This window comes from Corythoichthys intestinalis, chromosome 5 (genome assembly GCF_030265065.1).
Source record: "Corythoichthys intestinalis isolate RoL2023-P3 chromosome 5, ASM3026506v1, whole genome shotgun sequence".
NCBI lineage: Eukaryota > Metazoa > Chordata > Actinopteri > Syngnathiformes > Syngnathidae > Corythoichthys > Corythoichthys intestinalis.
In genome coordinates this window covers 23,434,328-23,446,971 of record NC_080399.1, presented here as the reverse complement: position 1 = coordinate 23,446,971, position 12,644 = coordinate 23,434,328, and the positions used below count along the sequence as shown (strand labels likewise).

Sequence of the window (12,644 nt, the reverse complement as noted above, 5' to 3'; positions counted from 1 at the left end):
GATTTTGGATATCGCACGTCTCATGAACAGACCTAATTGAATGCATGTCTTAAAAGATTTTCTTTTTAAAAATGAAAATGGGTTTACAACCAACCTGATGGAAGTGATGAGGCTCTTGATCGAGTCAGAAACTGTTCTCGAGTGACCGGCAAGTATAGACCAAGTGGGTGGATCTTTGGGGTTGAGAACCAACGACCGTGCTGTTTCCAAGAGGTAAGTGGAGCTATCAAGCATGGAGCGTGCTGATCGAACAATTGGTTCTTGGGCGACTGAACCCTGTGGGAAAGCCAACATTGGAGCAGGTGAAATAGCAGCTCTGATAAACGGCCAACAATAATGATTTAGCGAAATTGGTAATACAGAGTTGTTACTATTCTTTATATTACGGGGGAGAGATCAAGTGAGCAATCGAACATAGGGATGAGATTAGAAAGACAGCTTTACAGAGACACAGAAGAAACACCTTCAGTCTTTATGATCCGAGGCAAAGCCTCCCTCGACAATTAGATTAACAAGATGAAGATTAGAGCGGCAGTAAGGGTGTGAGTGCCGTTAAACACTGCCCTCCAACAGATTACAGCCATAAAGCTTTTGTAGGACTCTTCGAGGACTTTTCCACTGATTGAAAACATGAAAATGTATCTTTGCGATCCGTTTCTCAACATTACAATAAATGAGAAAATAAACTGCAATTCCCAGCACATTTGGAGCACAAACCTTCCTGTATTGGTTATTTTTTCTTTCCCCCAAATAGGTTTATTTTAAGCAACTAGCTGCAAGATCTCAGTAGAGTGACATTAAGGAACAGAACCTTTCTTAAAATAGTAGCACTTATTAAACACTGGGATCCATTGTAGACGAAAAAGTATTCTGCAGGAGAAGAGAAATTAAGCAGGCATTTCACTGAACAATTACCTCATTGCTGATTTGTGCTGGTATACTTGCAAAATCAGGATTGTTGGCATAGGTAGACAAATTTTCTACAGCCTCAAGGAGTGGTGTAGTAGCCACTCGACATTTATTTCTGTTGTCTTCAGAAAAATCTCCATCTAAAGCCTAAAAACAAGACATTCAATATGAAACTACAACAATCTTTCACAAGTTACCGTTGTATCGATTGAAAATTTACACATAGTACTCCTCGCGACGAAATAGATTCGATAATAAATTTACACTCAACGTTTTGTTCAGTTGGGGAGTTGACCTTGATGGTCTTGACCAAGTTGGCGGTCGTATTGGCCACCTCTTTGGCTGACTGAACAAACTGTCTCCGAGCAACAGGGTTGGAGGTCTTTGAGGAAGCAAGGCGGCAGGCATTGCACAAAGCTGAGGTGTGCTTTGCTACAATTGTTGCTGCTGACAAGACCTGACAAACCGAAGGACAACAGAGGGAGTTGAATACAATTAAAAAACATTTTCATCATCTATTGCTTAAATCAGTGATTGACAAACATTTGCGTAGAGCTATTGTAGCTGTACAGCTACGTTAGATTAATTCATTTTACGATGCTAGATGAGTCAGATTAAAGAGAAAAGAAGACTGTTCTTAGCCCGTGGTTGATATTTAGCCCACAAAGTGGAAGTTTCTTACCTGTGAGGGACTACTCGTTGGGTCTACTAAGCTCTGGCAAGCCATCTGTATGGCTTGATGGGCTCTTGCAAACTGAATTGGGTCTACCAGGCCCTCATAGCCTGATTGACTGTTGGGATCAGATACGCCTACAAGATAGGAGGCCTAGAACAGCAATATGTACAAGTCAGAACAATGTATTAGCCTGTTGGTAGATATTTAACTTGTGCTGCCATGGTTAACATTTCTACTGTATGTACAGTGGTATGAAAAAGTATCTGAACTGCATAAAATCACCATCAAATGTGATCTGATCTTTGTCAAAATCACTCAGATGAAAAAGACAGGGTCTGCTTTAACTAAAACCACCCAAATATTTATTGGTTTTAGTCAGTAAACCATCACATTTAATATTTTGCCCCCCCTTGGCAACAGTAACTTCAACCAGACGCTTCCTGTAGCTGCAGATCAGTCTGGCACATCCATCAGGACTAATCTTGGCTTATTCTTATCTATAAAACTGCTGTAGGTCAGTCAGATTCCTGGGATGTCTGGTATTAATCGCAGTCTTTAGGCCATGCCACAGCATCTCAAAGGGGTTCAAGTCTGGACTTTGACTTGGCCACTCCAGAACGTGTATTTTTTCATCCATCCTCTTTTTAGCTTCAACCGTCTGACAGAAGCATCATGTTTAATGCAAAACATCCTGATAAACCTTTGAATTCATTCTTCCAATAATGATTGCAAGTTGTCCAGGCCCTGAGGCAGCAAAACAGCCCAAATCATGATGCTCCCTCAACCATGCTTTACGGTGGGGATGAGGTGTTAATGTTGGTGAGCTGTTCCATTTGTCCTCCACACATGGCGTTGTGTGTCACTCCCAAACAATTCAACTATGGTTTCATCAGGCCACAAAATATTTTGCCAAAACCTGTCAAAGTGCCTTTTTGCGAACATTAAATGAGCAACGTTTTTTTTTTTTTTTTTTTTTTTTAGACAGCAGTGGCTTCTTCTGTCCTCCCATGAACACCATTCTTGGCCATAGTTATACACAGGGGTGCACATCATTTTTTGGCCCAGGTTCTCAGAGGAGGACCTGGAGATGTGACTTGGTCCTCATTGAGCTTGAGAGCCGACCCGCCTGATGCGATAAATTTATGACAAGCTTTACTTAGAGCCAATTAACTTTAATTAATTATATTAACAATTAATGCTTGATTAACATCAACTGGCACAAAAAATTGCCATTACTTTGAAATGAAATGTAAAGAAATAAAAAGCACCAATTCAAAATAAAGGGCATTATGCGGCTCCCACATTAACTCCAAGCCTTTTTAAAAGTGGGATGTCCTCCCCATAAGACCTCATTGAACGTGCATGTTTAGCTTTGTAAAATGCGAGCAAAAACACGTTTGTCAGTGCATGTCGCTGTTCATTACCTTTATTCCGCCCTATTCCGCCACTTGTCCATAGGGCGAGTGGGGTCCTGTTTGACATCGATAGTTTGCTTAATTGCCACATGCTCTCTGTTTTTTTCGTGCTTTTCAAAGTTTGGATGGCTGAAATTCTTTGACCCAACATAAAATGCGCTGCTCTTATCGGCGACATTGTGATTCTCACGGCACATTTTGTACCGCATTTCCGTGCGAGCATCATTTGCTTCTAGCCATGGTACATCCTGTAGCCACTTTTCAGCAAAAGTCATTTTTTTCGGTAGCTCCGGTGACATCTCTGTCATCTGTCTGTCTTTTGACGGGGGTGGGGGAACACGGAAGTAATTACTCAGTGTGGCCTGCCTCTTCGACATTTGAGAAGTTATTTTCTCGTGTCCGCCGCAAATACAGTGGTCAGCCATCGGTACGCAAAAGCGTATGGAAGCCGTTGAGGGCCAGCGCGTTTGTCTACGTCCAGTACGCATGCGCGCATGCGGACCACTTATGTGCACCCCTGGTTATACATATAGTTGATGTGTGCACAGAGATATTGGTCTGTGCCAGTGATTTCTGAAAGTCTTTAGCAGACATTCTAGGCTTCTTTTTTTACCTCTCTGAGTATTCTGCGCTGAACTCTTGGCGTCATCTTTGGTGGACGGCCACTCCTTGGAGAGAAGCAACAGTGCCAAACTCTCTCCATTTGTAGACAACTTCTCTGACTGTCGATTGATGAACATACAGACTTTTAGAGGTGGTTTTGTATCCTTTCCCAGCTTTATACAAATCAACAATCCTCGATCGCAGGTCTTCAGACAGCTCTTTTGGCCGAGCTATGATGCACATCAGACAATGCTTCTCATCAAGACAATTCTTACCAGGTGTGTGTTTTATCGTGGACAGGGCAGCTTTAAACCATTCATCAGTGATTGGGCACACACCTGACTTAAATTGTTTGGTAAAAATTGGATTCAGTTGCTCTATAAGTCTCCTTAGGCAAAGGGTTCACTTACTTATTTTCCCACTTCTGTCATTGTTTGCATGCTATCCTCATAAAAATATGAAAACCAAAAAATATTTGGGTGGTTTTGAAGCAGACACTGTTTTTTCATTTGTGTGATTTTGACAAGATCACATTTGATGGTGATTTTATGTAAAAATGTTAGAAATTCCAAAAGGTTCAGATACTTTTTCATACCACTGTATAGACGAATTATGCGGTACTTCTACGAAGGAGTCCAACTTTGTTAATTAGTGGAACTCACCGCTACCTTGGCGTTTTCTCCTGTTTCTATCCTTTTGATTGGTCTTGTTAGTTTAGTTTATTTTCCTTGACATTTTTGGCAGTCGCGCCTACTTTAAAGTGAAACTGAAAGTATGTGTCAGCTTCTCCTCAAATGCGTTTACTATTAGCGCTTTCAGTGTACTCTCATTTTAAATTTGTGTTCCAAAAGCTATTTTTAAAAATTACATACTGTTTGTGTAAAGCGCTAGTAGACACGTTTGCTCATAGGTGATGTCATGTCATGTTTAGGTCAGTATGCTAACTACTGTAATACTGTTGATGAGCCTGATGTGAAGACAGTTTGTTTCGAATAATTGACTAAATGCAGTTGTTACTGTAACATGGGTTTGTGATTGTTACATGCTCAATGCAGGGTGTTGATGCTTTATGACCCTCTCAGTTTGAAGTGCTTTAGTGACATCTATACACAACTACAAACCCTCCTGGGAGAAGTCAATTAATTGCAGCAGTGCTTTCTCAGCTGCAGTGGAAGTTTGACAGTAGTGCTTGGTGCTAACATGGCATTTTTGACATACGTCTGTTGATTTTAAACAGACACTACCTACACAGACATTATAGATGATGAATAAAACATTTTTGCAGAGCAGTAAAGAAGAAACAATGAAACTGATCTTTTCTACTATTGAACAAGAAGGATAGAAGAAGGCAAGTGTCCTTATCCTTCCTTTCTTTGTCATTTTTGCCCATTAAAAAGGCTCTATAAAGCCTTTATTTGGCAATTGGGAACATTTTTAATTTTAAGGTTTTTCAATTAGTACAGGCAATTATCAAATTAGTTTGTAAGAAAAGAACATTCTAATTTCACCTGTCCCGCAGCTTCTGTCAGTCCACAGAGAGCCTTGGACGCCACACCTACACAATCCCCAAAAGCAACCACGTCACATGTCTTACAATGCTGTGAGATTCCTGCCATCGACTCTCCAAGGATCTAAGGCAAGTCAAAATAACAAAGTTTAAAAATATTAGGTCTTCATTGGTCTGCTCAGTCAACCCAAACTCTCATCATACAGTTCAGAAATGTACTTTGAAAGCATGTACCTTTGAATTTTCCATGACACTCTCGATGCAGTCAAAGTAGGACAATTCGTTGATGGGCTCACTGGGATTATCAAGCAGCCCTCTGACAGCCTATATGCACATGTGCACAGATTGTTAGAAAGAAAACTATGATAACATAGACTCTTTGATTAGGTTGTGATTCAAATATGGAAAAAAAAAACACTCTAATTAGCTTTGTACCAAAAAGGACTTTGTTATTCAACACTTTGAAAATGTGCATCTTTATTATCCTGGAATTCATTTCAGTAATTGGGTTTAATGCTTACTTGAGATTGTCTACAATGAATTATTCTGTTTTTAAATCAGAATTTGGACTAAAAGTCATCCATGCAATCTATCTTCACTCCAGGTTGTCAAATGGTGTAATGGTATGGAATGAAAGACTACCTCCAACTCCCTCAAGGCATTGTCACACTCTCTTTGTCCTGCAGCTTGCTGTGTACAGAGCGTGATCAGCTGGTTGATACTCTCTGTCACCGCTCTGAAACACACAGGCAACTTTTCCACTTCACATTTGCCAGTTCATGCTATTTACCACAACAGGCGAATAAAGCTTTGCACAATAACGCACGGGTATGTGCAGGAGTGACAGAATTTTCTCGGGTTTGTGGTTCAGCCTTGCTGAGCAAAGACAGCTTCCAGCCAAGGCTTCCATCTTCCTAATTAGACAGAGAGAAGTCAGTCAAGCCCAAAGCCCTTTGGGAGCAGCTGCCTGGCTTCTCTCCACCAGGAGGATGACGACTCCCTACAGCAACATTGAACGGACAAGGCCATATTTTTGCACAAACTGCTACAAGTTTAAATTGGGTTTGGGAATCATTGGATGGAGGATACACCTGCACAATCTAATAAACTCCAATTCAAGGGGTTGCATAGAATGAAAATGAAGACGAGCACCCTTACGAGCATCTTTTAATATAACCACATAATGAAATATGTTGAAAATGACACTTTTCAGAGTGCATTTATGATCATTTAAGTGCAACGTGTGATGTGTCATTATAGTAAATTGGAGACAGTAAATGATACATCAAGTAGCTCACCGTGCTGCAACTGCAAGAAGATTCTTAGCATTGGCTGCACCTGGATCTACAGACAGAGACTTGGCAGCCAGCAGAAGCTTACTGGAAGCCATTGAGATGTTCTTCAGATTACCAATGACTTGGATCTGATCGTCCCTGCTCTGCAAAGCCAACACAAAGAAATATGTGATTTTAAAGATCATTTCCAAAATCCATCATATATAGTTTGGTTTCAGATATGATATCAACTAATAGGTTATTGCAATAGAATGTGATGTTTTGCAGATGATGTATTTTAGGCTGGCCATCACTTGCTTCCCGTTTGAGGTTTATAAATGTTTGAATATCATGCTACATCAGCTCAGATCCCTGAAGATATTCCCACACTAATGAACAAAATAACCAGAACATGAACATCACAAGATCTCATTATAGCTGGCTCTTGAGCAAAGCAATGTGCCTAAGTGAATTTGATATATCCAATTATAAAATAAATTGAATTGTAAGTAATAAAATCACAAAAAGACGTACTTTTCATGGACATTTAGAATGACAGTCTCTGCTTGTAGTGACAATGAAATCCACACTAAACTGTTGTACAATGATTAAACGTACTTGGGTGTGTCCTGCCATCTCGACACCAGCGTCCAGGAACTCATCAAAGTCTTGGCTGAACTTCCCGGAGGCAGCAGCCAGCTGGCCGCTCGTTCCACGGGAGGAGTGAACGACCTCGCCTGCGGAGTGGTTGAGCTCAGCTGCTGTATGGTTCAGATCAGTCTGGGCTTCCTGGAATGTCTTACTGCAAGGGGGAAGCTTCAAAGACACACCAAAAAGGTCATCATATAGATGCCATTATTGAATGAACTGAGCTAAAATAATGTTCAATTGGGAGACAAGAAACCTTCAAGTACACATGCTTTTTTGTCAACATTAAAAAATAAAGCAGTCCTCACAATGTCCACCAGCAGCTTCTTGCTGGCTTCTCCAATGCTCCTAAGAGCCATGTCAACATCCTTCTGGCCTGGCAAGCAGTTCACACAATTATTCAGTGAGTGTGAAACGGCTTTGGCCACCTGAAACACAGGACAATCACCTGTTATTAGACTACCATTGGTCATTCGAACAATGCGCCACATAATGCAATGTCCCAGGGCAATGTTGCGGAACATCTCAAATGCAAATTGGGCTCAAAGTGCAAAGTAATCCGTGCCATTAATTTATGTCGTTGTGGCAGACAAATACCAGACAATATATTCATTCCCCGTATGGCTGTGGGAGTATGTTTCCCTCCAGCACTCCTGAGAGTGAAACACAAGGCAGGTGACGCAGAATGAAAATAGCTTTATGGGTGTGAGAAAAATTGCTGTGGGATGGAGAAATGCTCACAGTTAGGACCAGATGGAATTGACTGATTGGAATCATTGAATGCTGTTTGAAGGAATACAAGCTTGATTGAAATCTATACACGAGGCAGTAAATAGAACACAATTTAATTGGCATGTACAGTACCACTCACAAGAGCAATTGTTATCTAGATGACACCTTTGACCTTAAACCAAAAGAAACCGTCTAAACTTTATGTGCTTTAAAACAAACAAGGATATATTGTTATCCAAAAGATGACATTGATTACTTTTGACAAGGAAGCAATTCAAGCACAATTTATGTTTGTCACAATGAGATATCAAAGCCAGAGACTAAAATGTCATTCCCCCCCGCAATTTCAACAATTCCTCTCTGAATCCTTCAGCTATTTCTTCAAAAAAACTTAATAAGCATGAATCTTGATGATTCATATTAAACATCCCTGTTTCAAAGAAAACAAACAAAAAAGAACAATACTTTACTTGTGAAATTATATGTACATTTGCAACCTGAGAACATCATTGTCAAATTCGCAGATGATCACAGACGGGAACAAGGCGGCCTACAGAGATGCGGTCCTCAAACTCAGTGAGTGTTTCTGTGCCAATAACTTGACAATGAATTTCTCCAACAGTAAGGAACTCATCCTAGACTTCCGACGGCACAAAACCATCCCTGCCCCTGTACATCAACGGCTAAAGCTTGGAGCAAATGGAATCCTTCAAATTCCTTTGGATCCACATCTCTTACTGACTTCTCCTGGGCAACAATCAACACCGCTGCTCTGGTTAAGAAGGTGCAGCAGAGACTACACCTCCTGAGAGGGCTCAGTGAGGAGCAATCCGACACCAACCTACTGGTGAACTTCAACCAGTCAGCCATTGAGAGCCTGCTGACCTATGCTGTGTCAGTGTGGCACTCAAGCTGCACAGAGGCAGATAGGAGAAGACAACAGAGGGTGATCAAAACAGCACAAAAGGTAATCGGCTGCCCCCTTCCTTCCTTTTCCACCATCTTCAACTTTCGGTGCCTAGGAATGGCTAAGAGCATCATAAAATACTTTACACACCTTAGCTTCCACCTCTTCAACCTGTTCCCGTCTGGCAGGTGCTACATGGCCATAACAGCCAAAACAAACAGACTGAGAGACAGTTTCTTTCCAAGAGCTGTCACTATACTCAACTCATTTTTGCACTGAAATGTCACCGTCATTGCACTGTTAATGCCACAACATTGTCACATGCATCTCACTAAGGCTAGGTTCAAACTGTAGGTCTTAAAGCGCGAATCCGATTTTTTCGTGTTTTTCCGACTCGAGTGAGGCATTAACTTGACGTTCTGAATGTGACAAGTCGCATAGAGGTGGACCATTTCAAATCCGATCTGGGTCTTTTTCCTATGTGGTTTAAATCCAATCTGGGCACATTTTCCCAGAATGTGGCGGCGGTCTGAACTGTCAAGTTTCCCAAATCGAAATTCATGCAGCAATTACGTCAGCAAAGAGCGACAGCAGCACGCAAGACAGCAGCGATGTAGCTGTTCATTAGCGTTAGCGCCTAGCTTGAACTAAGCTTTTACTATGCAGGAGGCTGGCTTGACCACAGTCATAAAAACTACAATGAAGAAAAAGATAAGCCTGATAAAGCTTGGTTTCTTACTGTGCGGAAATGAGCAATATTTCAGTATTGCTTACATGGCCGAGTCGGGCCAAACTGACGCACACACATAAGGCTTATGTGTATGCGTCATGCACGCACAGTGCAGTTATTTGTTTTGATGCTTCTGCGCATGCGAGTCAGTTTGCTCAGCGTGTGTCGGACTGAGAAGTAGTGCGCATGGGGCTCAATGGAAAAAAGGCAGTCTAAACGGGTAAGCCAAAAAAACAGGTATGACAAAAATGGGAATTGTGCATTAAGACCTGCAGTATGAACCTAGCCTAAGTAATAAGTTCTCAGACATCTGTCTCAATCTGGGTACTGCATATGCAATCTTTGCACAGTTACATCAATATCTATACACAAACTGTCATTTGCACCATCATATCAAGTCAGCCACATACTTCCTAGTCTGAGTACTGTAAATTGTCATAAGCACTGTAATATTACCACTAAATCACCACTTGTTGTGAGTCACTTATTTACTTCATTAACAATCTGTGTATACTGCAACCTGTGTATTTTTTATTTTTATTTTATATTAGCCTTATTGTATTTTAACCTTTGTTTTATGTGGTGCATGCTCGGGCAAAGCTTTGAATCTCGTACTCTGTACAATAACAATAAATGCTTTCTATTCTATTCTATTCTATTCTATTCTATTCTATTCTATTCTATTCTATTCTATTCTATTCTATTCTATTCTATTCTATTCTATTCTATTCTATTCTACAGTGGTATGAAATATCTGAACTTTTTGGAATTTCTCACATTTCTGCATAAAATCACCATCAAATGTGATGTGATCTTTGTCAAAATCACACAGATGAAAACAACAGTATCTGCTTTAACTAAAACCACCCAAACATTTATAGGTTTTCATATTTGAATGCAGATAGCATGCAAACAATGACAGTAGGGGGAAAAATAAGTAAGTGAACCCTCTGCCTAAGGAGACTTATAGAGCAATTGAAACCAATTTTTCCCAAACAATTTAAGTCAGGTGTGTGCCCAATCACTGATGAGTGGTTTAAAGCTGCCCTGCCCACTATAAAACATACACCTGGTAAGAAATGTGTTGATGAGAAGCATTGTCTGCTGTGCATCAAGGCTAGGTCAAAAGAGCTGTCTGAAGACCTGCTAGGGGGTGCTGCGTCGCCAGTAGGTAGATGACAATGTAGTGTAAAGTGCTTTGAGCGCCTTAAGGTGGAAAAGCGCTATACAAGTATAACACCATTTACCATTTATCAAGGATTGTTGATTTGTATAAAGCAAGGACAAAAAAGAACCACAGAAGAAGCTAGAGCTGTCTAAAAAAACAGTGTTGTTCGTTTAATGTTCGCAAAAAGGCACTTGGACACTCCACAGAAGTTTTGGCAAAATATTTTGTGGACTGATGAAACCAAAGTTGAATTGCTTGGGAGTAACACACAACAACATGTGTGGTGGAGAAATGGAACAGCTCACCAACATCAATACCTCATCCCCACCGTGAATCATGGTGGAGGGAGCATGATAATTTGGGGCTGCTTTGCTAACCCAGGGCCAAGACAACTTGCAATCATTAATGGAAGAATGAATTCAAACGTTTATCAGATGTTTTGCAGGAAAATCTGAGGCCGTTTGTCAGACAGTTAAGGCTAAAAAGAGGATCGATCCTGCAACAAGACAATGATCCAAAACACAGAAGTAAATCAACTTCAGAATGGTTTCAGAAGAACAAAATACACGTTCTGGAGTGGCAAAGTCAAAGTCCAGACTTGAACCCCATTGAGATGCTGTGGCATGACCTAAAGACAGCGATTCATGCCAGACATCCCAGGAATCTGACTGAACTACAGCAGTTTTGTAGAGAAGAATGGGCCAAGATTAGCCCTGATCGATGTGCCACACTGATCTGCAGCTACAAAATATTAAATGTGATAGTTCACTTACTTATTTTCCCCCTTCTGTCATTCTTTGCACACTATCCTCATTAAAATATAAAAACCTATAAATGATTGGTTGGTTTTAGTTTAAGCACACAGTTTGTTTGTTTTTATCTGTGTGATTTTGACAAAGGTCAGATCATATTTCATGGTGATTTGATGCAGGAATGTGAGAAATTCCAAAAGGTTCAGATACTTTTCATACCACTCTATTCTATTCTATTCTATTCTATTCTATTCTATTCTATTCTATTCTATTCTATTCTATTCTATTCTATTCTATTCTATTCTATTCTCCCTCCAACTATAGAATAAAAAATGTTTGACCAACATGAAGGAAAGGGCTCATTTTTACATCTTAAAATGAAATGTATGATGTATATTAAGACAACCAAGGATTTTTTCCTTCTTATCTCTGAATTCTCTTAAATGTGCAAGTCAGAATTTACAGCAAGTAGTCAGATAGTTCCTTAAGCACACCTTTGATACATCTCTTATGAGTAGTTTAAGCATGAATAAACATTAACATAACTGAAATGGAATTGTTGAAATTGAGAGAAAATAATTTCCTGTCCTCTGGGTTTTTCTACCTGTGCAAGTCGTTGCTGACTTTCAGCATCGCCTGGATGTACCAGTGCCTGATGGGCCTCATGGATTAACATTGATGAGCCTTCCATGACACACTGGGCAGAGTCCAGCATTGCAGCTGCAGCCTGAGGCTCTTTAGTGCTGGCTGCGACACCTCTGGCTGCCTGTGCCAGTGTCCTTAAAGCCTGTGCTGTTTCTCGGGCAGCCACACCTGTAAACAAAACAGATATATGAAAGAATTGCGGCAATGTCTGTCAGTTAGCAGAAAGAAATTACTGTGTTTTGGTATAATGATACCTGTAAGTAAAAGACACATTCAGTAGCAATGATAGAACAACTTTATGCATTGGCTAAAAGATATAAATTAGAAGCAGAAGCTCCGCCAAGAGACCATTAGTCATCCATTCAGGCATGTGGAGGGCATACAAACCATTTATCCATATTATGAGTTGTCTTGGGAATATTCACAGAGGTTAGATCAGCCTGTCAACTCAATTTTAAGTGTAATTCTGATACCACTGCACAATTGGTGAATGATCTGTGTTTCCATTGACTATTCTGACCTTTTAACTGGGATATTTTATTCATCAAGACATTGAAAATGTAATTTAAAATGTCTTTTTATGTATTTTTAACAGGACGCACATTCTCAAACCTTTGTAAGGCAAATGGGTATTTGGGTAAATTAAAAACACACACACAAAAACACATAACCTTATAA

At 40.3% G+C, this 12,644-nt stretch overlaps 1 protein-coding gene across 4 annotated transcripts in view; it reads right to left on the bottom strand.

Moving 5' to 3' along the window:
* The window catches only part of tln2b (talin 2b), a 206,737-nt gene that overhangs the window by 57,036 nt on the left and 137,057 nt on the right, over positions 1–12,644 (bottom strand). For all 4 annotated transcript variants that reach the window (XM_057837617.1, XM_057837619.1, XM_057837620.1 and 1 more), the window contains exons 27-37: positions 11,926–12,134; positions 7,341–7,460; positions 7,003–7,200; positions 6,409–6,548; positions 5,753–5,846; positions 5,345–5,434; positions 5,112–5,234; positions 1,592–1,735; positions 1,181–1,366; positions 916–1,056; positions 95–276 (exon numbers count right to left, since the gene is read on the bottom strand). In XM_057837617.1, coding sequence (XP_057693600.1) covers positions 95–276; positions 916–1,056; positions 1,181–1,366; positions 1,592–1,735; positions 5,112–5,234; positions 5,345–5,434; positions 5,753–5,846; positions 6,409–6,548; positions 7,003–7,200; positions 7,341–7,460; positions 11,926–12,134 — 1,627 coding nt within the window. The remainder of the gene's footprint in view (positions 1–94; positions 277–915; positions 1,057–1,180; positions 1,367–1,591; positions 1,736–5,111; positions 5,235–5,344; positions 5,435–5,752; positions 5,847–6,408; positions 6,549–7,002; positions 7,201–7,340; positions 7,461–11,925; positions 12,135–12,644) is intronic.